The sequence below is a fragment of the Nilaparvata lugens genome, chromosome 1 (genome assembly GCF_014356525.2).
Source record: "Nilaparvata lugens isolate BPH chromosome 1, ASM1435652v1, whole genome shotgun sequence".
Classification (NCBI taxonomy): Eukaryota; Metazoa; Arthropoda; class Insecta; order Hemiptera; family Delphacidae; genus Nilaparvata; species Nilaparvata lugens.
The window spans coordinates 15,338,894-15,366,826 of NC_052504.1; the positions used below are offsets into that span (position 1 = coordinate 15,338,894).

Genomic DNA, 27,933 nt, shown 5'->3' on the forward strand with positions numbered 1-27,933 from the left:
CTTCATAAACCCATGAAACCAATCAATCCCAGTTCGGCGGTTTTGGTCCCAACTATGCAATACATTTTTATTGTTGGCGGCAGCAAACTCATATGCTCAGTTACAGACTTCTGACCTAGAGAGCCCGTAATTCAATTTAGAAGACTTAATAAGATATTCTTTTAACATTTCCTCCTCTTCTTCAGTAAAAATTTGCCTCACTTTGAAGTTAGGTTGAAGTTTACTTAAATCATTAGGGTTCAACTTATATTTAGCTACATATCTTGTAAGAGTCATTTGGTCTATGTCGAACTTTTTGGCTGAAGCCCTGACTGTCGAAATCCCTTCTACAACTTCCTTGCAGGCTGCTTCCATGATGTTTGGAGGAACAACTTTCCTCTCCTTGGCACCATCTTTTCGTTTGTAGAACTGTGGCATTTTTATCTGAAACAAAATACATTTTTAGTAGCCTAAATTAATCCAAGTTTTTTTAGTTAAAAGTAAAATAAATATAGAAAATACTAGCAGTTTCCTACAGCTTTGCCAATTCAACAGTTCTGTGCTAGTAGCAGAAAACATTCAGTTTTTTTGTAAACACAAAACATATTTAACAATTAAGCTACATAAGAATAACATTGATCCATTAGGACACACTAGGGCAAAACTCAAAAGAAATTTCAGAAAATCGAGACCGTTCACAACTTAGCACTACAACAACACTGACTTAGCATTCCAGTTTTTTTAATACAACATAATTTTTAAGGACTTGTAGAAATAAGGCACCGGACAAAAAAATCTTTGGGGAATTAAATAGCCTATACGGTGTATACAATTTATGTATGTATTCCATATAAGAGCTTATTACTTTATTGCAGTAGTCTACCAAATAATCCCTAGATTAAAGTTTTCTTGTCATGTAAATCATATTAAAAAATTGATATAGGCTATTATTATTAGGCCTAATAAGCCTAGCCTATATTTATCTGAAACAATATATACTTCATATATAGGCCTATAGTTATAATATAAAACTTATATTATATATATTTGGTATATAACTAATTAAGTTAATTGTATAGAATTAATAATAAAGAATGTAAATCAAAATTAAATATTATTTTTGTGTAAGTAATCATTTTATTTAGTGTGGGGATAGATGAGCCATGGCTCAACTATCCCCAATGTGTGTGGATCAAGTATCCCCACCTTCTCCATTAAGGTTCTGTTGGCTTTTTCTACGTTATGTATGGTTGTATTCAAATTGTTGTTAGACGAAAATCAAGCTTAAAGTGTAAATATTTCAATGAATAAATAGCTTTGTATTGAAAGTAAAACACAATTAAAATAAAAAATGAATACAACTTACCTAAATTTTTACTTCAGACAGTTGAAAAACAATAAAAATCCATTGCAGTTTTCAATTTGCTCTCAGACTAGCAGTGTTTTTTTCTCGAATAGCTTGCTGCCGGATGTAAGCAGGTGTAACAACTGAGGAAAAATACATTTACCTACAAATCAGAAAACCTCCCTGGCTCAACTATCCCATATGCTCAAGTACCCCCACTCTCCCCTACTGAAGAAAGTAGTCTTGTGGATTCCAGTTTGCTTGATTCCCTACTATAATTTCTGGTGCTTGTGAATCTAGATCATTTCTGACACAAGGGGGTATGAAATTTGTAACTTTACTCCATGTGTGACGGTTCAAAACTTCAACTGGTGTTATTTCTGGAGCTGCATTTTCTTCTTCCTGAGGTTGAGGTTCTACCTGGTCTCTAATTGGTGTCTATGGAGCTGCATTTTCCTCTTCCTGGGTTGATTTCTTCAAGGTTAGTCGGTATGTAGGGTCCATATTCTTCGAGAGATTCAATAGCATTCATAATATACTCATGTTCTTCTTCAGTGGTAACATCATTACCATTATCAATAACCGAATCATTTCCTAAGGTGATTTCATCTTCATAACCAGCTTTTAAAAACTTTTTAGAAGTCATGATACTATATCAATAATATAAAATTATGAAAATAAAAAAATAAAACGAAGTAAGAGTTCTATTTGAGAAAATAAATCAGAAAATGAGATCAAATTGTAGAGTCAACATAACCTAAATTTCAGATACAGCTCAGTCCTGGTGTCCCTGATTGACTACAAAACGGACACTACAAAACGTTCCCTTTATAAAATCTTTGTTGTAATCAATTAAAAGTATCACGATAATACAAAAAAATAACACTTGTAATTGTTTCTAATGTTTATACCAAATTAAAAAGAGAAAAATTCACAAAACATGGGCACAGCTGACAGATCACAAATTCACAACTCACTGTTTGTTATGATTCGATGAAATACAGCTGGTTACAAATAATCTCACCAGAGTGCACCTAAAACTGTCCTCAATCAAGAACAGCAGGACTCAGTGATGAAAAACTAACATTTTGAAAAATATCAGGAGAAATCTGATGTCCTCCATTGGGGGCAGAATGCGGACTTCGGTCTCAAGAGGTTTACTATAATAGCTCGTTGTTTGGATCACTTTAATGATCCAGATCAATTGATCTCATTCACTGCCACGAGCCAATCAGAAGACCAGGATTGGAACTTCCCAAGGTCATGTGACGTGTCTAGTATTTGCGTCTTGTAAAAAGCTTCTGTTTTTTCTGTGAAGTACATGGCTCAGCTTCATTGTCAGGAACCTTATTTCTTGGAACTTTTTTGTTTCTTCTTTGACTGTCTTTAGATTTTTCCACAAATTCAAGAACGTCTTTTCTTATTCCTCGACCAGCTGGCACATTCAATTTCTTCTTTGGCTGTTTTCTTACACCTTCTGTTTCCTTCTTTCCACTCTCTTCTAAATATTCTTCAAATGAAGCCTCCCAAGCAATGGAATTGTCGGCTTCCTCGGCATCAGTAAGGTCACTTTTACGTGGGAGTCTCTTTAAAACTCCATCCCGATTCAAGGGGATCAATCCAGCTCCCTTGAAACCACTAATCACATTTTTAGCAATGTTTTCTTCCCCCATATCCCCAATACACTTGCTAAGAAGCCGGGGAAATGTGTCTTTAGGCACAACTCCTCGGTTTTTCGATTTCCATGACTCAAGAGTTTGTCGCCACTTGATTTTCAATGGCCGGAAAAACGCAACGTCCAAAGGTTGTGTGATGGCGGTACTGTTGGGGGGTAGAAGAACGAAGCTAATAATTTCTTTCTACATTCTTCTAGTATGTAGAGTGAGACATGGCTCACTAGATTATCCCCAATCATGACTTTCTTTTTATTCTGTTCAAACTTGGAGAAGTATGGTAGTGCAATTTTTCTGAACCAATCCTCGAATATTTCTAGTGTGAACCAACCACTTTTCCTTCCATTATACACAGCTCCTTTTGGGCCATGCTCCGTCCAGGTGTTGTACAGATTTTCCGCTTTGTACGTGATATATGGTGGGAGAAGTGTCTCATCGCCTGCAGCAGCAAACATGACTGAGGTGCTTGTCTTGCTGTGATCAATTATTCTTTCAGGATGTCGACATCCTCTCCTGACAACTACTTTCTTGCGGCCAGGGTCATCTGTGATGTTCGTTTCATCATAGTTTATCAAAAGGTTAGGGGGTACATCAGCCAATGATGCATTTAGCTCATCAAAATACTCATTAATAGTTTCGTGATCAACTTTTACGCGACTTCTCTTTATGTTTTGGCACATTTTATTACTCAAAATGTTCTTGTGATGTTGCAAAAAGGCCATAACAAATTCACGCCCAGGTAGGTTGGATTGAAATCGTGGCTCCTGCTTTCCACAACGATCAAGGTAGGCTTTAACAATCAATCTAATGTAGTCAGTGGGAACCTCCAATCACCCGCAGCACTTACACATGTAGCTTAAATATTTTGATCGGTTTCACTCAGAACAAATGGTCTGCCAACTTTGCCAGAATGCTTCCCTGTAATTGCCCTATTGATAGAGCATCGTGGCACTCCAAACTTCTCTTGCGCTTTCCTCAAGGACAGGCCCGATTTTACTGCTTCCACTGCTTTTTCTAGCTGCTGAGATGAGAAATCCTTATACTTACGGGCTCCTACAGCCCTCTTTTGAACACGTGGCATAATCTGGCCTGAAACATGATACAACTGCATCATTTATATTGTTTACACTTTTTAAAATATAAAATTTTCATAAGTGGGAGACACTGTCTCAAGTTACCCCATCAAGAGCAATGCTGGGAATTTTCTCCCATAAAAAGTATTTGGTTGGCAACAGTGCAGTGGAACTGTTGTTACTGAATACAGAATAGTTGAGGTTATCTAACAAGTAGATTACAATCGTTTTCTGCAAATAGACAATGAGTTACAGATGAAGTTATAATGCATATCAATTCATGACTTTCGTAATTCAAATATAAATCAATAAATAAAACCACTTACATGAATAAGTCAGATGAAGCGGTTATTTTGAAGCAATGAAGAACTCTTAGAACAACAACTTTGACCGCTCAACTCACAAGAATGTCAAGTGGAATGCCAACATGAGCACACATAATAGACCCTGCAAAATGTCTCATTTTACCCCACTGTCTCAAGTTACCCCAGTTTACGGTATTTACAAAATTTGATCTAACTTCTTCAATTGCTTGAAATTTTTCCTGTCTCCTATATTGCGATTTTCAAAAAAGTTATTTTTATTGAAAAATAAATCTGTTAGAGTGTTAGAGGTGTAGACCCTAGCAACGGCACCTTAGTGGTCGTAAGTCACTAAATTAATATGAATAATGCAATTCTATAGGCCTACCTTGATCTCTAAATGGAGTTGTACAGTTCTGTGTAGCCCAAAGCTTAGGGCAGCTTTGCTTAAAATTTGCAGCAATAGGATCAAAGCCTGTGCTATTCCTTTTCAAATTTAGATAAAAATATAGTCCAAAATGATATAGGTTAATGTCATGTTTCGCACTTACTACTCAGTAGTAGCCATTAATATCATATTTAGAATTTGATGTCACTGCTTCAATGATTTGCTTGACATTTTTCCTATTTCTGATGTTGTTCATGAATGTAATGCAGCTCATATTCTGTGAGTTGACAGAAACAATAAGCTCTGCTTTGATGAATTCTGGTGAACACCTGTTCCTCACATCAGTCCACTTCAAGTTCATTACAGAAAAAACTCTCAACGAATGCATTCGATGGCGGAATACTGAGACAGAAAGATATTATATTGAACAGATTCTTCAGTTCCACTGTGCTCTTCTGGAAGACCATCTGCCACTTAGTTCCTATATCGATTTTCTTCTCTTCAATCATCAACTTGATGACTCCCTTGATGATGGAAAACTCCTCATAGAGGTCGTCAATTTTGATGTTTTGGATATTGCATTTTTGAACAATGTTGGTGAGATCTTCAAAACGTATTTCATTTTCCATGCTGATGGCTCTCATTATGAAAAAAGGGTTCTCCTCCGAGTAGTCTAACCATTTCTTACAATAATCTATTGCAGTTTGTAAGAATGAGTTGAGTTGGTCTTTGATGATTTTTCATTTTGATTCACAAAAGCGCTTTAAAGCTCCAGTAGTAAAGGTACCAAAAAACTGATCCTCAAGTCTATTCTCCAATTGAGTAAGAAGCATATTCATTATTCCATAGAGCTCTGGTGCAACTGTTTTTTCACTTTGAAGTTTCTTGCTGGCGTTTTCAAAGATTGTAGCGATGTTGCTGATAAAGTGCAGTATCAATGCCAGATCATTCATTTCGCAGTTTTCAAGAGTACTTTCTTCACTTAAGGACAACAGTTTTATCAAGCCTTTTGGTAGTTTCTCCTCAGATATGAAGTAAGACATCAATGCTGGCCAATTCCTGATCAGTCTATCCACAGCTGGTGCAAAGCTCAACCATCTAGTTGTAACATGCCTCAATAAATCTTTGAATTCAAGATCTACAAAGTCAAAAAAATCTTTCAAAGCTTCTCTCTTTACCGATGATGAAGAAAAGTGCGAGTAAATTTTTAGAACTGATGATTCCACATCAACTTCAAGCATGTCCATAGCATGACGAAAAGCATTGTTTATAACATGGCATAAACAACCAGCCTTTAGTAAGTTAGGATTTTCTTCTTTCAACAATGTGTAAGCTGAACAATTTTTACCCATATTTGCATTTGTGTTATCTACTGAAAAAGCTGAAACCTTGCCAAGATTCAGTTTGACGGTCTCCAAAGTTGATTTCAAACAATTTACTATGCTTTCTGAGGTTTCAAAAGGCGATTCAACAAAATCAACTAATTTATTACAAACTCCTTTGTCTTTGGTAAAATACTGCATACACACAGGATGAAATTTTCGGTTTCCTTTGTTTGATGAATCAGTTGAAATAGAAAAATAATTAAGTCCTAAATCACTAATCACCTCTTGTGAAAAAATAGGAGACAATACATTTTTCAAGATTGCTTCTGCTTTGGTCCTTCCACAGCTCACTTTAGCAGCAACTTTTGAGTCTTCAAATAGTTTTGGATATAGTTTGTGGCCACAGTCCATGGAGTTATACGACAGATTGTGTTTCACTGTGTGAAAAACCGAGGTTAATTCAGCCAAGGCCAATTTTTCACTTTCAGATGAATCTTTGACAGAAAAAAAGTTCTTCATGGTTGAACTGGATTCAACTGAAACTTTATTCTTTCTATGTTCAGCTCCTTGGCAATGTTGGGCTAAATCCGTTTTTCCACCATGAGCTATTGAAAATTCCTTATTACAATATTTGCAAAATGCTTTATGTACATTATTTACACTAGGCTTCAACCACTCTTCCTCCTTGAGAAGCCATTCTTTTCGAAACACACATAATCTCTTTTTTGTAGTTGAATCTGCAGAACTGTTTCTTTTCCTGTTGTCCATTTTGAATAGCTAATAAACACAAAAATTAAAAACTTTTAGGGCTACTTTTCAAATAGATAAGGAATATAATAAATTCAAGGACTCATATAAATTGTGAAATTAAAATTTGCTAAAACACAGACATATTTCGGCCATTTATGCCATTTTCAATGTGAAAAAATTGAAAATGAACCTCATTTTTAATTCTTTTAAGAATTCATTTTTAATTATTTCACATTGAAAATGGCATAAATGGCCGAAACATGTCTGTGTTTTAGCAAATTTTAATTTCACAATATATATGGGTGCTTGAATTTATTATATTCCTTATCTAATAAACACACTTCACTACCGATTACCGAACTATATAACTACTTGTAGGCTAAGTTTGGTGTTTGTATTTCACTAAAACTTACTAATAATGTGATAATTGCACAGTAAATTGCAAATATGCAATTGCAATAAATTGCAGCTTGCAGACGACGAGAACGGTACAGAACTACGCTACCGGTACGACTGGTACGAGACAACCACGCCACTACTGTGTAAACTGTGAACTGTCTGCATAAGCTTGCACAAACTACCACATCACCACTCACAGCGCTACAATCGCTGAGAGGGAACGTAGTTGAAATTTGAAATACAATTTAGCATAATGAGCTAATTGAACTAATATCGAGATAATTTAATTCAATAGTTTCACTACTGGAATACAATATATAACTTATTGTTTGATGAAGAAAAAATAAGGGATAAACCGCGTCCCGTAACGGGACGTGTGACAATTACGTCAAATACAGGACGTCTGGCAACCCTGCTAATAACTTGGAAGCACTTGTATCGTACACACAAACAATCGTTTCCCGTTTCATGGGTTTGCAGTCTGATTTGTCCACTCACATCAGATAATCGCCCGGTGATCTTTCTCTTTTTTGATGTTGTAGGAGCAAGTTGGTTTTCCTCATCTTCTTCACTCATTTTTTCACAAACTTGAAATAAAATATATTGAATAAAATACAGCTCGAACTAAAAAGGCAAATAGCATGGAATATAACCTCAAACTTTGATGTAGAGCACAGAACTGCAATGTGTTGAACAGCTGACAGCGTTGCCGTTGACTTATCTGATTCTTGTGCTGGACGCATGGACTTATCTGGTTCTTTCCCTGTGCATGTAATCTTTGAGGATGGATAAAACTGTGACTAAGCTGGTTTTTCCACTGTTCCATAGGTGCAAAATGTTCCTCTTTCAAAGATGTATTCAAAACCAGTAAAATCAGAAAAATGAAAAAAAGACTAACCAGGTTTTTCCCCTGTGCCCTTCATATATGGAGGAGCAAGCATCTCAAACTTGAATAAAATACTCCTATTACAAAAAGAAGCAATAAGAATAATTCTAAATCTTAATAGATAGCAATCATGAAAGTCATTTTTCAGTGAGTTGAAGTTCATGATGGTGTACATCCTGCACATTTTTAGGACAATATTATTGAAAAAAGTAATGAATCTAAATTCCCATGAGAAAGACAATATCGAATTCTATGTACACAAGATAGAAAATAAACGAAATAAGAATTGCAAAGCACACACACACACACACACACACACACACAGGAAAATATTTTTGGTTATGAGTTAGAAAGTCCTCATTAATCTGCCCACCAGGCTCATACAATATGGGCACCTGATTGGAAGCCGCACATCCTCCAGCTCAATCCCCCCACAATTTCAAAATACGTTGGGGTGTTTAGGATTGTGCCGCAGCAGTCGGCGCAACCTGCCCAGTGGCCACAAGGCACCACAATTCGGGTGGCCCTATTTGTCTGGCAGTATGTGCATTGAGGGTCCAGATTGGTGTGCGGGGCAGTAGCCTCTCTCTCTGCTAGATTGGCTTCCAGCTCCCTCAATTGTTCCGCCACAAACTCCGGTGGCGGGCAGTCTTGGATATCATCAAATTGCAATACAACCCTCTCCAGCCGGTAGCGCTCTAGGCTGGGGCCCGCATATCGTGCTTCTGGAAATGAACATGAACAAAATTATTATTAAGGAGCCAATAGGACCTCATTTTTCATTGAATTTTATATATCACTACAAGGTCCCCCGTGCTTCACTACAGGGTTCAACAGAGATACTTTTGAAATAATGTTTATGTACTTGCATTATTATAAACTCTATTAGAGACTGGTAAGCAATTCATTTTGAGTAGTTCAACACCTTCCATTTTCCGGAAAATCAATATTATCCATAAACAACACCTGAAAAACAATAATTTTTTGTGAAATTCGATCACGGTAGGAATTTTTTGTTGGTGTACTTGAGTATAAAATCGGAGAGTTTGATAATTATGTTTTCTACTGAATGATGCGCGCGGTTGGTTGTGTTTTTTTTGGGGGGGGGGGGTGTTTTTCACAAGGAAAATACATTAATTATTAATCTTTTAAAAACGATGACTGAAACTCACGAAAATAATGTAGAATGTAGTAGGCCTGTATGGTCATTCTCAGTTAATTGAAACTTTCTTGAAAATTGAAATTTTTATACAATAGTAGAAAATTATTCTTACCAACAGGTGGTTGACGTGGTTCTGGGATTAGAGGTGGCCCTAAATCATCTTCCTCGTCTTCTTCTTCTCCATCCTCTTCATCATTTGGCATCCCAACTTTTCTTCCAATGGTTGCCGCTGCTGCCTCCAGGAACTCTTTTACAGTGATTCTCTCACCTCCAATATCCTCGCTGATTTGCCTGATTTCCTTACATTTTGCAAGAAATGTTTTTTCTTTTCCCTGGTGATACGGCTTCCAGCTATACACAAAAGTAATATTATGGATTGACTAAATCTATGTCGAGCCCGAAATAACATATTATAAAGGTCGAAAATTCGAAGGTTTAGCTGTTCAATCAAATGAAAATTCATGCAATTTAGCAACAACTATACAAACATTCATGGTATCCTCCCTGTTATGTTGTAGGCTTATCTCCTTGTAAAGATTTAACAGGAGATCAGTTATATGATCTCACTCTACAAATCTTAGGGTTGTTGACTGAATCAGGATGCAACGTTTTTAGTATAATTTCTGATAACAATCGTATTAACAGGTCAATGTTCAAAAAGTTATGTGGAGGAGCTCTGAAATCTAAGTTTGTCAATATGTAAAGAGCTCCTAGTGATTCCATTTTATTCAGAATTTTATAATCTGAAAAAGGCGAGAGCAAATTTAACTGTCCGACGACTGGATTTGGCGGAAATAAGCTGAAAACTAGAAAGTGAACCGAAAATACAAGGTGTTTGGGCCATTCTGTATCTAGCATAAGGAAATTTTGCATGCAAAAATTGGTTCTGGACTTCTCTTATGTATCCAAACAATATATTGAAAAATCAGAACTAGATTATTATATTGAAAGCACATATCGCTTGTCTATATAATATTGACTGGACTAATATTAAACATAACATTTTAGCTTCTGAGAAACATATGTGTAATTTGATTTACTATCAATAATTTCAACATCGATAATACCTACACCAGATACTGAACTGTACCTCAAATGGATATAAAGGTATTTCCACACATGCTGAACCGAAGCTCGAACAGCGTAGCGAATCGTACAATCCGCCCTGCAGCGAACATAAGCCATATGTTTCATAATTTTTAAACTCAGCTGTTAAACGACCGCCGCGAAGTTCTCCGAACCGTTCGACGTCCCTCTAGCCGCTCTCTCAACCGTTCTCCACGCCGTTCGCCGTACGCTGAACTTTTCAGACAATCAGAGCCCTCGATAAAAATCCGCCGTGCAGCTTGCGGTCCAATTTTGGCTATTCATCACAAGTGGAAAACATGAGAATACTTTCGCGAATATTAATACATTACAGGCCTCTTCTGATAATCTATATTTTGAACAATTCATTGCCATGAATAATACATTAGGAATCGATAAATAATGTTTAATGCAAATAGAATCATTTCTGAAAAATTAATGATTGGATGAATTTCAATATAAAAATATTTTTGACCAAGAACTAAGTATCATGACAATTATTTCCTTCTAAAATTATAATCACTTTGTTATGTTTAAACTAATAATATTAATTTCACCAACTAACCAATAAGTTGACTGGAATAGATTCTGTAATTTCAATATCCTATATATTTTAATAAATACTACAGCATATACTAACTCACAAAAAGTGACACCTTTATAAATATTTTCCACTTGCCATCGATTTTTGTTGGTAAGAACCTTGATCATTGTTATTTCACGAAAAAGTGGGTAGAGTTGAATAATTTCCCCCAAAAGGTGTCTGGTTTAGTATATGTTTTGGCAACCAAAAAAACGTACTCAGGTGGATAGGATCTTTTCAGGCTCACCAATCTATACTATAATAAAGTAAAGAGCTGGCTTATATCAGTACAGGATAGAAAAATTATGTTTGACGCACGTCTGAACTACTGGACTGATCAACTTGAAATTTTGCATATAGATACTTAATTAACCGAGGATGGTTATAGGCCTGTTTTAAATTCTTCAAATTTTCATCACGTCAAGTTTTCAATTTGTCAAGTTTTAGAATAGACCCTTGCAGAGCACGGGTTACATGCTAGTCAATAATAAAGTTTTGATCAAGGAATAAGGGAGTGTTATTTCCATCGATTTGCAACATTCAGAACAGTACTGAACTGTACTCTGCACGACACTCCACAGCGTTTTCGGCCAACTGTACAGTGCGTCAGTCAGTCTATCAGTCACTTGACTTGATGTCTTAAATGAGGAAGAGGCTGAACAAATTGAATAAAAAATATCATAGAGATTTACAATTTATTGATGAAAATATAAACACATCGAAGAATGCGGTACCAGTCCAGGCAATGAATGCTCAAAAAAGTTTATAGAAGGAAAAGTTAGGAAGACAATTTTTGACCCCGCGGATCTCTTTAGGGTGAACATATCGAAAGTCCCCATCTCTACCCACTGTGCTGAGGGGGTGGTGGTGGTGGTTCAAAAGTACAATTTTTTGGTTTCTTGCATGTAACTCGAAAACTATACGTCTTACGGACATGATTTGTACAATAAAACATTGAAGCTTACATAATTTCCTACAATATTCATTCCACGACTTTTTCTATATCTTCCATACTTTGAATAAAAAAAATTCAAAAATTTGATGAAAACCTGTTATTCCAACAATTACATACTTTCAAGACCGGATTTCTCGAAAACTGTTGGATATATCACAAAACTCCACTCAACAGGAATTGTAGAGAATTTATCAAACTTATTTAGAGCAGTTATCTTGGTTGAACGCAAAGATATAAGCGTGGAAGCAAAAAGCTAAAGAATGCAACATTAAAATCACCCTCATCACTTCAAAAAATGTGGTAGGGATGGGGACTTCTGATATGTTCTCCTCCTAACTAGTATCAACAACGCTGCAAAGTCAAAAATTGTGTTCAAAACACTCCTTCAAAATTCCTTTGTCAATTGGTCAATTGTTGCAAAACTGGAAATTTCATATTCAACACTAGATGAAGCTGCTGCAAAAGTAGTAGGGAAATGTGTAAAAGTGTGGAATTATACATCAAATTGAAGAGAATTTTATGCTCTATGAACTCACAATTAGCATGGATTTTCTTCATGGGTTTCAAAATTTTCATTTTGAATGTTGCATTCTTTTAAAGCTGCTACATTTTTCTCATGAAATACCTTAAAACATAGCTTGACATTTTGCCTTTCAAGGGAACTTGGGAAGAGAACTTTTCTGTCGAGTGGAGGTGCTAATCTGATAACACTATCCGCTTCTGAGTAATGAAACGTTTTCAAGTGATAAAAGCTTGCAGTGAGGATACTATCATGGTTAGCAGAATCTAGACTTCTCTAATGTATCCAAACGATTTATTGAAAAATCAAACTAAAATATATATTGCAAACACCAATGTATATAACGGTAGTGACTGGACTATAATGTTTTAAAGGGTAAAGGGTAGATTAGGGAGTTTCAATTTTTCTTCTAAATTGCCTTTTTTGTATTATTCAAAATACATAGTTATAATCGAATAATGGTGCTACATTTTGATGAATAACATACTTTTGCACTTTTGAAATTGTTATTTGAGAATATTCTATTTTTCCAATAAACATGTGTTTCAACCAGCATGGAAAACCGGGAAAAACGTGAAATATAGGGGGAATGTACGGGAATTTCCTGAGTCTGATTCAGTGGACACTCTGTATAGAGATTAGGTTAAAATTTTGTCAATAACTTCGGTCCAAACGCGGCTTAAGTCAACTCGCTAACGCTCATTCAATAAATGTAATTGAATTAAAAATATCTGAATAATAGTTACAGAACAGAGTTAAAACGAATATATAATAATAACAACAATGTTATTATCATATTTAATTCTATTAATGTAATATTATACAATATTAATTCAAATTCATTCAAATATTCTATTATTATTGTTTCAAATTTCATAATAATAATAATAATATAATAACATTTGTACTAATAATAACAACAATTATATTTCGTTAAAACGAATATATAATAATAACAACAATGTTATTATCATATTAATTCTATTAATGTAATATTATACAATATTAATTCAAATTCAAATTCATTCAAATAATTCTATTATTATTGTTTCAAATTTCATAATAATAATAATAATATAATAATAATAATAATAATAATAATAATAATAATATATAACATTTGTACTAATAATAACAACAATGTTATTATCATTAGTACAAAGCTATGCCAAAATTATAAAATCAAAATAATTTGTTATTATGACAAAACAATAATAATAGAATGAATAGACTCATATAATAGAACAGGAACCCCAGCAATAATAAGAATTCAATCATGGCAATATATTCAATACCCTCTAGAATATTATATAAAGTGATGATAATTTGGCCCGAGGATGATGATGACAAGGAGGAGGAGGAGTAGGAGGAGAAGGAGTAGGAGGAGGAGCTTGTGGTTGTAGAGGGGTTGGTGGAGGTGGATGAGGATGATGAGGAGACGATGACGAAAGGAGAAAAGTGAAAACGATGATGTCATAATCAGTGAGTTGTGAGTTAGCGACTTCCAAAGTTAGCCAATTCCAATTCTCCACAATTTTCTGGCCAGAATCAGCAGGTTCCAGAGTTAGCCAATTCTGTCGGCGACAGAATCAGTGAGTTCCTAGCCAGTCACTTCCACAACCACAGTTAACCAAATTCCAGTTAGCCAATTCCGCATTCCCAAATGCCCTATACCATGGGATATCTACTTACGCTATTGTTTCTCTATACAAATACATAACAGTACAGGATGTTAGAGCCAATGAGGTGGGCTTCTAAACACGTGACTTAGTAGCTCAGAAAATAAAATTGTTACCTTTAAAAGCGTCTCGTTCCGGTATGGCGGGTTCACAGTGGACTGTAAGAGCGTTCTCCTCGTTCTGGTAGGCGGTAGCACGTTCAGATAATCAGGACTCACTTGCACTGGCGATGATGAATACATGGGCCCATGTCACAGCGAAGAGGTTACACCAAGAAGATCCAAATCTAGATATTTAGCGGAGTACTCTCACAATAACTTTTCCTAACTAGTCGCGGTAGTAGTTTAAATGCAAACAAGCGAAGGGGTAATACATTTATAACTTCTTTAAAAAGAGAAACAACCATGTAGCATCAGAACAGCAAGCTTCCTCAAAAGGCGGTTACAAGTAGTGGGGACTGGGGAGCAAAGCGGAAAGCCAGAGAGAGAACAGTGCCATCTACATATTGAACTAGGCGATCTCAGAGCAGCTGATGGCAGAGGCATGCTAGATGGCCGTGGGTGAGCGCGGTTGATTCAAATGGCTGGCCCATACATACTCCCCCCCAAAAACGAACAGTTTTTAAATCGGGTGAAGCAGCAACAAACACTGTACATTGCGGCAGGGGCGGGCGGCAATAACTAGATGGTGATGGGTCTGCGGTCTTGAATACAGTGAGCGGAGAAGTCCAGAACAATGTGGTGTGAACACGGGAGCGTGACGTGAAGACAAGCGGGGCGGCACAGCACAAGTTGTGGAATGCGAGTAGACATGAACTGCAGTGCGGTCATAGAAGTGGAGCTGAGCGTCAACAGAGGTGCGCTGCCCTCATAAGCAAGAACGCAGTATCTACTGAAGTAACCAAACTGAGAAAAATGAGGTCAAAGTTTGAATTGTGTTTGAAACCACTAAAATAGGTTTAACCTCATACTGTGGATGTATATAGATATAGTCTACATAGAAGATAATTTTTAATAGTAAAAATCCTCAAAAAAATATGTAAGGTCATTTAAAAAGCAGATACTGCGTTTTTACCGGGCAATAGCATCTCTTTAATCATGAGTGTGCTAAGCAAAAATGCAGTACTGCGTTTTTCTCTAGTATAAACCACCAACATTATTTTATTTTATTTTATTCAATTCTTCACGTAAAAATCACAAAAGCAGAGCTAGGCTCTAGTGATGTGTGAAATGTCATTTAATTATTCAAAATGGGAAAAAGAAAGAAAAAAAAACATGAATGTGGATCACTTATAAACCCACTTTCATACCCCAACCCAAGGCAAACCAACTATTACATAAATAGAACACTAGCAGTGACCATACTATATTGGCAAATCATGTAGAGGCCATCTTCTCAAAAAATTCCTCAACTTTATAGGGACACATACCTATGAGAATGGTTTTTAATTTTTTCTTAAATAGACCAGAAGTAGCACTTTCCTTGACTATCTGTGGTAGGACATTGTACACCTTGATGCCCATGTAATAAGGGCCCTTCTCCAAGAGAGTCAGCCTGTGCTCTGGATACCTGAGTCCCCTGAATCGCGTGTTATATAAATGCGCCACTTGTCTCTCCTGGAAACTGTCCTTATTTCTAAAAACAAATAGAGCTAACTCTAAGACATAAACTGCCGGGGCTGTTAGGAGGGAGTGTTCTCTAAATATGGGTCTGCAAGAACACCTGTCTGTCAGGCCAAATATTCGCCTCAAAGCTTTTTTTTGAGTCCTGAAAATAGATTCAAATTCTGTTGTTCTGCCCCAAAAAATGATACCAAAGTGTAGATGGGATGCAAAATAAGCATGATACACAATTAACGCTGTACTTGTACCTGCAACCCTGGAGATCACACCCACCGCAAATGTTGCTCTACTCAGCTTCCTCAACAGTTCAGAAGAGTGAGACTTCCACTTCATATCACTATCCAAGAACAATCCCAGAAAAGTGGTTCCATCAGAGGGCTTCAAGGTGGTATCTGAGTCTAGTTTAACATGAAACGTTCCCTGGGCATTTCGAGCATGAAAAGGGACCAATTTGGTTTTACTAGGGTTCAATGACAAACCATTATAGTTGAACCACTCATTAAGCTCATTCAAACAAGTTTTTGCTCCCTCAATCAAAGAATCAACATTTCCACCCTTAATGAGAGCTGTTTTATCATCAGCAAATAGAGTTAGATCATAATTAACAAACTTTGAGATATCATTTACATATACCAGACAGAGCAATGGTCCCAAAATAGATCCCTGTGGAATACCCCGATTCATTACCAACCAAGTAGAGTTGAAAACCATTCCATCAGCAACAACTGAAACCCTATGGTATCTACCCCGCAAGAATGATTGCAGCCACAAAAATTCAACTCCCCTCACACCATAGTGCCACAACTTGGACAAAAGCAGGTCATGATCCACGCAATCATAGGCCTTGGACAGATCGCAAAAGATACCAAGTACCTTCCACGATCCATCCAAAGCACTAAGAGCCCCCTTATTCAGTCCAAACACAGCATTGTCAATACCTCTACCCCTCCTGAATCCAAACTGGGAATCACTGAAAAGATTATTTCTCTCAAAATAGGAATTCAACTGAATATGAACTGCTCTCTCAAATATTTTTGAAAATACCGTTCCCAGAGAAATTGGCCTGAAGTTTGACATTTTCTGTGAATCACCCTTCTTATACAGTGGCTTTATGGATGAGAATTTTAGTAAATCTGGTAATTCCCCCCTTCCAAACGACAAATTGATAACATGTGAGAGAGGTTTTGAAATAAGCTGAGCAGTTCGTTTCAAAATAAATGTTGGAATTTCATCCCACCCTGATGATCTGCTATTTTTTAAACCATTGATAATATTGAGAACCTCATCACATGTTATTTCTTTGAAATGGAAAGCTGATTTAGGCTTATTATGGGGAGCATCAAAGGTCCTCTCATATCTCCTTCCACCAGCCGAATTCCTTGAAGACAAGTTTATATATCCTTCAGCAACTGTATTAAAATACTTATTGAAGGAATTGGCCACCTGTTGTGGATCAGAGATCAAGCTGGAGCCCATCCTGAGTACCGGACAAGGACCTGCAGTTTTATTATTACCAAGAGTGTATTTTTGATAACCCTCCAAGTTGTCTTTGTTACATTTCTGGAAGAAGTAATGCAGTGAGATAGGAATTTCCTTTTTGCCAATCTTATAACATTTCTCAGAATTAGTTTATATTTCTTGAAATATTCCATAGTGGTAGGGTTAGGATTGCAATGCAACAATTTCCCTTTTGCGTTTACATGATACCTTAATACCTTTAGTCAGCCATCCCCTACAAGTCCTGTCACCAGTGTTCACCTTGAATGTTTTCAATGGAAAAGACTCCAAGAAACATTGTCTATAACTATGAAAAAACCTGCCAAAACCCTCCAAACAGGAAGTGGCTCTCAAACAACTCTCCCAAGTCTCCCTTTCCAACCGTGAGGTAAAAATTTTAATAGCAGGTTCTGGAAAATATCTTTTACTTACATAGGATCCTTTAATTTTCAAAGCAGCTTCAGAAACCTGAAAGAACAATGCATGATGGTCTGACAGCCCAATATCCAGAGTAGTACAGTTCAAATTACTTATTTCTAAGTTTGTCAAAATAATATCTATGCAAGATATAGATGTGTGATTGCATTGAAATTGAACTCTTGTAGGGGAATTATTCATAGGTCCTAAATGATAAGAAGAACATAGATTCAGAAACTTTTTGCTATTATTAGACTTTTGATCCAATATATTAATATTAAAGTCGCCACAAACAAATATACTTTTCTTTATTGACTCAAGACGTAATCTTTTAAAAAGCAATTCAAGACTAAATAAAAATTCCTTGAATGAAGCATTGGGTGGCCTATAGATTGAAACGATAACAGTGCCCCTTCCTTTTTGAAAACAATCATCCCTCAACTCCACTGCCGAAATTTCAAGCAAACACTCCACTGACAAACCGCCAGTATTATCTCTCCCTAGATAAGAAATTTCATCTCTGAGTAGAACTGCAACTCCTCCTCTAGCCTTATTTTTCCTACAAAAAAGAGACCTCAAGGAATAGCCAGTGAGAGAGTTTAGGATACCTGAATTTGCCGCCTCCAGCCAATGCTCACTCAAACAGATTGCCAATGGTCTAAGCTTATATGTTTCAAAGGTAGCCTCTATTTCATCAATTTTCCCTGCAAACCCCTGGATATTCAAACACATAACATATGACCTGTCGAGTCCATTCAGATCCATAATCTCACCTTGTTCCACCCTTGATCCATTACTTTCATCTATTAAGGACTCTTGCTCTGTTAAATCTACACAATTATTTACCTCTGTCATAAAATTCACCTCTTTTGTAGAAGTGTTGTCTATATTCCTCTTCTGAACATTATCTTTATTCATGTCATTTATTTTCCTTGATAAAAAATAATTTTTATCATAGTTGTCATGACTAATCAGTTTAAATCAATCAGGTCACATGTCTCAACAGATTGAATATTGTGTGAAGGTTGTATGGTGTCTTTAAATGCAATTACATTATTCCTTTTCTGCTTGTAAAGGCTGCCGTTTTCATGTGTCTGTTCTATCTGCTCTCTTTTTCCTGTTATGATACCCGCTATCAATTTGCATACTGTTTTCTTTCCCAACCTGTTCATATGAAGGCCATGCCGTGTATGCTTAGTCGGTTCAAACATCCAGAGATCGACAATTTTAACGTTACTCACATACTGAATTTTTCGGATGGCTCTATTCAGTTTAGTAATCATCAAATTTATGTGTGAGTTAGCAAATAAGTCGTACCTGTAAGGAATAGTAGTAATAATTAAATTTCTATTAGCATGTTCCTCCATAACCCTGACCAGCCACCTCAGATACACCTTAATATGATTCTCAGAAAAATCATCAGTGACACTATTTGTACCTCCTATTATAATCGTCCATTCATTTTCCCTATTAGGACTAGTTTTTATCTGAGAATCGTTTAATATAGATTGACATATTTTTTCAATAGGAGCTCCAGGAGCTACAAATGAGGTGCAAGTAATATTTGAGGGCAAGGCCTGATCCAGCAACTCACGGACTCCCCTCCCATGACTATCCGACCATATGTTAATCTTCACTTCATCATATCTCCTAAGATTGCTCATACTACTTCTGCATGAAAATTCATCTGTGGAATTTATTTGGATCGGTTTCATTTCTTTGAATAGAGCGATATCATTTGCTAGATCACTAATTGTTCGCTGAAGACAACAATTTGTCTCCTCTGTTCTGAGTAGCTGTTGGCGACTCTCCAACAGATCTCTCTGTAGAGCCATAATATCTTCTTGAAACCTATCGTTAACATTTTTAAATAATCAACAGATTTGCGATGCAGATTCAATAATGATTCAATAGTTGAGGAGTCTTCCACCCCAGTGGATAGCGACTTGGTCCGTTTCTCACTCTCGCTGTCCTCTTTCAAATGCGAGTCATATACAACATCAGAGGAACCATCAGTCTGTGATGCGATATCTATCATGTGCTTAGAGTTGCTGTTACAATTTCCATCACACTTCCTATTTGTAGTAGCTTCCTCCCTTTCCATCAATTGCTGCTCTAGTTCTACTGCTCTATCTGTCAACGCATTTTTCATGTATTCTAGTTCAGCCACTCTTTGCCTAAGATATTTATTTTCCTCTGAAATAGATTTATATTTTGGAGTTTCTGGTGTAAGTGTTACATAAGGCAAGAGTAGTGATGTGAGTGAGGACGGGCCTGTCGAATTTGCATCATCGCTATCAACATTTTCTTCTTGTACGTCTAACACCCGTTTAGTTGCTGGTGGATCATGATTGTGTTTACCTGGCTCTCCCACCACTTTAGATTTTTAATAGAGTCAGTTCGAATGCAGCTTGAGCAGTATTTATTAGTACAACGCCATACAATTTCCCCTGAGCGCTGTTTGACTGCCCTACTGTACCGGAAATCTTCAAATACAATTCCTGGCTGCCCTTTAGCAGTCTTTATAAGTTCAAGTGCCATTATTATCGTATGCTAAGACTATTACACTTGAACAGAGAGAATATTTCGACTCATAAACACAATTCTTACAGCAACAATATTCAAATGCAACTCAATACCAGTAAGAAACAATACGACTAGACAGATACATCAACACCAATTTATTTGCTAAAATATTAAATGTGATAGAACTACTCTGAATATAGAAGTTAGTATTGAAAGAAAAATCAATGTCCCAGGTATCAATAGTTTTTAAATTATCTATTTCATTTTGATTATTACATCCGATTGATAATTTTTATTTTATTTTATTTTTTTTTAAATAGGTTTTAACTGAAAGAGGAGATTTAGATGCTAATTATTATGATAATAATATATTATGATACTGTTTATTTTTTATTATTTTTTTTTATTACCGGCTGAGAAAATTCTGTACTGGCCGATAATAATTACAATAGGTACTGTATCCTGTAGATTGGAAAGCAGAAAAATTTAAAGTTATTGCTGTTGAATGAAAAGGAGATAGCGGTTATCTGACTCGAACAACAACCAGTCTTATCTTCACGATAATTTTTTCTTGCGCATCAAACCCTGACAACGGCTTTCAGACTCTCCCCGTCCCAACTCCGCTCCACCAATAACCGGAAAAAATAATTATTTCAATTATAACAATCAGGCAAAAAATAATGCGAAATGGATTAATGGTGGTCGTGCCCTGTCGCAAGATGCGATGTTTACATATATTCCACAAAGCAGCTCCCCAATTCAACATCCATTTCGGCCTGTACAATATCTGTTTAACGTGAAAAATAGCGATGAGAAGACAAATTACGAAGTTTATTATAGAAAATGGTTGAAACGGAATTTGGTTCTGGAAAGGAGTGATCTGAATCTATCACAATGGTCTGACATGTTCAAATTGTTGAGAACGTTTAAAAAGGTTTAGATTATTCAAATTTATTGTTGAAATAAAGTAATTCTATTTATTAATTGTACTAGTTATTTGATAAAAATAGAAGTTTCAATAGATATTTGAACTTCACTGAGTAATTTAGATTGATATAATAAACGTGGATTTACAATGAATAAATGTACTTTGCCAACTTCTGTCGTGAATGAAAAGGAAATGGTTGATCAATTCTTGATTAAATATGGAATTAATTTATTTTATACTATATTCTTATTATTATTACTATATCTATTGATAAAACAGAGAATGAAAAATACTATTAGTAAGAAACTACTGAAGTTACCTTTAAATTACCTTTAATTTGAACTGCTGATTTAGAATTTGACGCAGTGAGAGGTTGAGGTATTAGTATAAAAAAAAAATTAATTAATGATAATATTATTAAAGAGGTTACTTACTGAATGATGTTATTAAAGTTATTTTTTAAATGTAATGGCGTGCAAAAATTGAGATATTATGTTACTGTAATAGTTATGAAACGAAAATCTACGTTAATTTCTGAAAAGCAAGAAATGAATGGAAACAGGTTATCTTATCTGAGCTGCTCCAAAACACAACCGTCCGCTACCACTGCTCCAACTCAACTGCTACAACTCATTTCATTCCAATACTTTAGTAAAAATGCAGTACTGCGTTTTTCCTTAGTATAAACCACCAACATTATACCAACTTCTTGGAAAAAATGCAGTACAGTCAACTAATTTTTGTTGAAACAGAATTAATAGTTATATTTATATCATAATTTCAAAATAATATTAACAATTTTCAGTATCTATGTTTAACTAACACATCTTTGGCTAAACTAGAGTAGCAATGTATGACTGAAAATTTTTAATATAGTGAAATTTGAAAACATCCATTCTGTTTTTAATTATGATGAATAGATTTTACAAAATCTACATAAGTTCTATGTATTTTACTAATCATTGTTGTTTGAAATAAATGACACACAGAGATTTGATAGTGACAAAAACTATTTTTCAATATTTTAATGTGAAAAAGTAATATAGTACAGTATTATTATTTTATTCAATAAAAACTAAACAGTGACTTGTCAAAAATTATAAAAATACACTAAAAAAATCAATGTCATTCATTCTATCTTCTATAAAAGTTCAGTGTGATTCCCTATTAATTTAGCAGATATGACAACTTGTAGTTTAATGATAAATTAGTCTGACAAAATGTGTTCCAGAACTAAGAAATATTAGCTGATCATCTTTCAAACAAATTAAATTGTATTTGTTATAACTTTGTTCCATTACACATTATTTTAAAGTTTTAAAAAAGGATGCTATGATTTTTCATTTTTATCTATTTTGACAAGTAGCCCCATTGAGCATTTTAATTATATTGTTATCATTTCAGCAAACATCCATTTGTAGCCAGAATTGTCTTCTGTTTGCAGGCATTAAGTCACCAAGTTTTTTGATTATATCATCTCTTTTTTCTTTTGGAAAACCGCATGGTCTCTCCAAGTGGTTTGGCATTTTCATACCTCCTGGTTTACATGCAGATCTCTTCAAAAAATCTAATTCATGGAAATCCTTCTGGTCATGCGAAGTTTTGTATTTTAATGTATAGGAATCGCGGACTACCTTGATGCATGCCATGTCCCTTAGATAATGTCTTGTTTCTTGTTTTAACTTCAATTGCGAAGAGTGGTCTTGCCAAGAGAAGAAGTCGACTGCCTGCATGTTCTTCACTTCTACATGTGCTTTACATGTTGCAACTGCTTCTTTGAAGTCGTCAAAATCGTAGGTTCTGATTTGCTTCTTCAATGCAGATTCAACGCAATGATGGAAACTATCTGCTGCCATGAAAGTATGCCCGGGAATAAAATAACAAAGTGTTATCTCTTTTCCATTTATTCGGTCACTATTCACCAAGAAAACTAAGAACGAAAGGAAGCACCAACTTTTATTTTGTCCCGCACAATTATCGAGCCATAGGATGATGTTCTCTGCATCTCTCTGTTTAATAAAAAATGCATAAAATGTGATCACAATGTCTTCTTTTTTACGCCCACTTATTCCCTCATGCCATACGGTTGCACTATTTATGCTTGGACTTTTCACCAACAGGTACAAAGCTCTCATTGTAGGCAACAAGACGTTTTGCAAATAATACTGCTTTGAAAGACTCCATCGTTGGTAGCATTATCACTTTTTGTAGATCTGCAGTGTAACACACAGTATTGTCGTGGTTTTTGTACAACCTAACATGTTCTTTATACAACTCCCTTGCTGTTTTAACTAAATCTAGATGAATCTTCCATTCAGAGCACTTTGTACATTCACTTTGTAAATTATTTTTCTCATGAAGATGTTCAATTTCAAAACTTTCACACGTTTCACACTCTTCATTGCCCAAAACAGCAAATGAAATATTCTTTTTTCCAACTTCTTTCCTATAAAAATCGTATGAAACTTGAATATTTGGGAATTTCATGAGAAAGTCTTTGTGCATCAATTTTGTATTGGCATCGCTGGGAAGATAACGTCTCAGTGGTGCATGTTCCCGACGGTAATGTGAGATCACTGGGTTGAATGATTCGATGTGTTCACAAACCTCTTGTTTTGAAATACAATTGGCTGGTGTAGCTCTACCTCGCATATCAGGTTTGGGTTGCAAAGAGGAAGCAGGTGTCATATTTAAAACATCAAAAACAAATCTGTCATTTTTCTTTACATAACCTAATGTAGTTAGGAAGAATGATTTGCAAACCTGTTTGGTCTGTCCTTCACTGTTCTTTAAAAAGTATTTATATGTGTTTTCCTTGATTCTCTTTCTTCAATATCATACCCACTGGTTCTTCTTTTAACAGATAGTCATTCCCACATATTCAGCACAAATGATTTCCGTTCAGCATAGGCTAGGTCCCAGAATTGAGAATTAATGTTTACTCTTTCTTCTTACCATTTCACGAAGGCCACTACAATCATCAATGCTGATGACTTCTACTTCAACCATATCATTACCAGATCCAGATGCAATACCAAATTGTTCAATAAAATTTGAATCTGAACTATTGTTAGCATCAGCTTCTAGTGTGGGTTGAAGTTCAACTTCATTTTCACTGTTGTCTTCTTTCACGAGATCCATCATCAATTTGACACGACTACCTATACAACTGTAGTTATTCACATTCATTTTCAGTTTTTCGGCCTTCACATTACAAACTTATTGAACAAAATTCACTCCACTCAAAACTCTCAACACTCAGCTTCTACTACTAACAGACAGAGAAAGGCAACAGATTTATCATCACTGATGAATCTTTTCTTCATAGGTTAAGCAGCTGTCTTAAACACTGTCAATTACTGCAAATAGCATATGGTCGCCTCTAATATACTAAGCAAGAACGCAGTATCTGAGCTGTAGATACTGCGTTCTTCCTTAGTACATTGAAAATACTGCGTTTCTGCTTAGTAATAAGAGAAATATCATGTAGATACTGCGTTTTTGATGCCATTATTTCTTAAACGAAAAGAAATACTGCGTTCTTGTTTAGTTAGATGGATAGAGCTCGTCGAGCTGAGAATTTTGATATATATAACTCATTTTGTGAGAATTTTGTAGATACTGCGTTTTTGCTTAGGGCAGTGCGGTCATCAGGATGTTGCGGCAAAGTAGATAACACAAGGCGGCGACAACGAAGCGACGCGGACAGTCACAGGTTATGCGGGTAAAACCAAACTATTTACAGTAACATTGTTAGATTGTTCTAAATGAGGCGGTGAATTTTACTTAGGTCTCTGACAATATTACCAGAGGCGCATTTGATTGTCGCTATTCTAACAAGTCCATCTTTGCCAGGGTGTAGCACTACAATTCTGCCTAGAGGCCAGCTTAGCGGCGAGGTGTTGATTGATTTGACTGGTACTTCGAGACGCCAGTCCACTTATTATTTCTTTCTTGCTATTTAGCAAAAGTGCTACATTAGGAACATGTGCAATACGCACTTTTGGTCCAGCTGCTTGTTCAGATAAAGGCACCGGGGCTGGTCCTGATGAAATGGAAGTTTTATGAAAGCGGTCCAGCAATGGCGTTGGTGGCTTAGGATGACGCAAGCGACTGACTGCACCTGAACGCACTGATGCATATGTTGCACCATTAGCAGTACCAGAGGAGTGTGCGGTTCGCACTTTAGTTTTGACTGTTGGAATTTCAGGTTCCTGTCCTGAATCCATGTCAAGATCGGATTCACTGGAGGAGTCTAGTGATCAATCAATCAATCAATCAATCAAATAATTCTTTATTCATCATTGCATCAATACAATATAAATAACGTCACAGTAAAAGAGGTCAAAGAATTTCAACATTAACAACAATTCAATTTAGATACTCCTGAATTGAGTACAGGCTCATAGAAATTAAATATCTCTTCAGTTCTCTCTTGAAGTCTGCACCCTCCTTCTCTCTGACATCAATCGGCAGCTTGTTGAAGAACTTTGCTCCCATGTATGATGGCCGTTTTTCAAAGAAGTGTCTCCTGTGCTGATGAAGTGCATATGTTCTCCTTGAGCGTGTATGATACCGGTGGTAACATATTCTTCATTTTTAAATTTCAATGTCAGAATACATTCCATTATGTACAGTCCATAAATTGTCAATATGTTGAGGCTTTTGAATTTTTCTCTCACAGACTCTCTGAAACCTAACTTCAATATGATTCTGACTGCTTTTTTCTGAACTGTGAATAATTTTTTCAAGTTTTCAAGAGATGTTCCTCCATAGAGTCCTACTCCAAACGCTAGGTGAGAATGAATGTTTGCAAAGTAGATGGTTCTCAGTGTAGCCTGACTTGAATAATTCGACAATACCCTGAGTGAATAGAGGCCAGAGTTCAGCTTCTTCAATATGCCATCCACATGTGACTTCCAAGACAATCATTGGTCTATTGTCAAACCCAGGAACTTTGAGTTTGAGGTTTCCTGAAGTACGTGACCATCAACAGTGAATTCAGTCTCCTCATCCTCACGAATTCCAGCTGAAAACTTTATAGCCTCACATTTAGTTGGATTCAGTCTCAAGCAATGATCCTTGAAGAATTTGTCAAGCTGAAGCAGACCTAAATTAGTGCGTTCTTCAAGTTCTTCCTCGTTGTCACCAGCTACATTAAGCGTAGTGTCATCAGCATACATACACAGCTGCACATGTGAATTTCGAGCTATTTGTAGGTTCAAAACTGAAGGGAGGTCTTTCAAGTAGATAATGTAGAGGATAGGGCCTAAAATAGATCCCTGGGGAACGCCTCGAGTCACCCTTCTAAGTTCAGATTTGAAGATTTCAAGTTGAAATCTTGATTTGAAGGTATCATAAGTTCTTCTTCTAACTGTCACGAACTGCCTTCTTTTTGAAATATATGAACGCATCCACTGCAGATATCTACCAGTCACCCCACATGAATGCAGCTTCTGAAGAAGTATATTATGAGACACCGACTCAAAAGCTTTGGTGAGGTCCATCAGAATTGATGCTGTGCGCCGACCTGCATCAACCTGCTCAACAATCCATTCAATACTACTGACCGCTGCTGTCATTACTGATTTACCGCGCTGAAAACCATGCTGTTCCTCGTCAATCAAGTTGTATTTAGACAGGTGTTCCATAAGTCTATTACTCATTGCTCTCTCAAATATTTTGGAAAAGACTGACGGCTCTGAGATCGGTCTGTAATTGCTGAGCTTGTTCCTATCTCCTTTCTTGTGTATTGGCGTTACTTTAGTTATTTTCAAAAGTTCAGGGTAGATTCCGGATACAAATGAAGAGTTTACTACATGGACCAAGGGCTTCATCAGATAAAATTTAGCTTCTTTTATTATGGACATTGGAACTTCATCAAAACCACATGATCTGAGATTTAAAAATGATCCTATTATATTGAGCATTTCCTCATCATCAACTAGGTTTGGGCGAAATCGGCATTCATTACTTCCTTGTAATACATTGATGACTGTATTTGTATCTTGAGGAAATAAAGTATTATCTGTGAAATATTCATTAAACAGCTTTGACACATCTGTTGGATTCTTGTAGAGTCTCCCATTATGCTCAATCTCTAAATCATGTTCGGTTTTATTATTTTAGTGATATTGTCTCAACCGGTACGATAACTTCTTCGATGTCAGAGCTGTGGTCAGAATCCATGTGGCTGTCTTGTGAAATTCGAGATTTTGATTCATGTACATCACGTTTGGACTTTTTGTGGTGACTAGACGAATGATGTCCGTCGGATGAACGTCTTTTTCTTTTAATACTTGCTTCTTGATTTTCAACACCTTTTTCATCGTTGTTATTGTTATTAATGCACTTATGGTTTTCACTTTTTCTACTGTGCTTTCTGCTGGACTCACTTATCTTATCATTGTGCGAATGTTTTCCATGTTTCTTATGTGGTTCATCCTTTGAATCACTTCGAGGACGTTTTTCAGAATTGCTTTCTTTGCTAGATTCTACCTTATCAGATTTTTTCCACAAAACTTGAGAATCATCTTTCTTCGTGTGTCTGTGAGTCTTTTCATCTTTGCTGGATTTATCATTTTTTGAATGTTTGTTTGATTCCTCATCTTTTCTAGAATGTTTATCAGATTTGTCATTCGTTGAATGTTTATCCGATTTGTCATTCATTGAATGTTTATCAGATTTGTCATTCGTTGAATGTTTATCCGATTTGTCATTCATTGAATGTCTATCAGATTTGTCATTCGTTGAATGTCAAATCGGATAAACATTCAACGAATGACAAATCTGATAAACATTCTAGAAAAGATGAGGAATCAAACAAACATTCAAAAAA

General features: G+C 35.9%; 3 protein-coding genes across 7 annotated transcripts in view; 1 reads left to right on the forward strand and 2 right to left on the reverse strand.

The window, feature by feature from the left end:
• LOC111046155 (charged multivesicular body protein 3) overlaps window positions 1-27,933 on the forward strand; it is a 92,457-nt gene that overhangs the window by 32,834 nt on the left and 31,690 nt on the right. The window contains exon 7 of one of the 5 annotated variants that reach the window (XM_039431701.1): window positions 9,401-10,300. The exons of the other annotated variants lie outside the window; for them this stretch is intronic. The gene's annotated coding sequence lies outside the window, so the exon portion shown is untranslated. Of the gene's footprint in view, window positions 1-9,400; window positions 10,301-27,933 lie in introns of those variants that run through there. 5 annotated transcript variants of the gene reach the window in all.
• Window positions 3,854-10,476, reverse strand: LOC120349519. The gene is made up of 4 exons (XM_039419890.1): window positions 10,373-10,476; window positions 9,395-9,633; window positions 8,609-8,845; window positions 3,854-4,086 (listed from the first exon to the last, which is right to left on the reverse strand). Exons 1-4 carry the CDS (start codon window positions 10,474-10,476, stop codon window positions 3,854-3,856), a joined length of 813 nt encoding a protein of 270 aa, XP_039275824.1.
• Window positions 14,786-27,868, reverse strand: LOC120349520 (suppressor protein SRP40-like). The gene is made up of 3 exons (XM_039419891.1): window positions 27,229-27,868; window positions 25,097-25,358; window positions 14,786-15,010 (listed from the first exon to the last, which is right to left on the reverse strand). The coding sequence occupies exons 1-3, from the start codon at window positions 27,816-27,818 to the stop codon at window positions 14,786-14,788; spliced, it is 1,077 nt and encodes a 358-aa protein (XP_039275825.1). The 5' UTR covers window positions 27,819-27,868.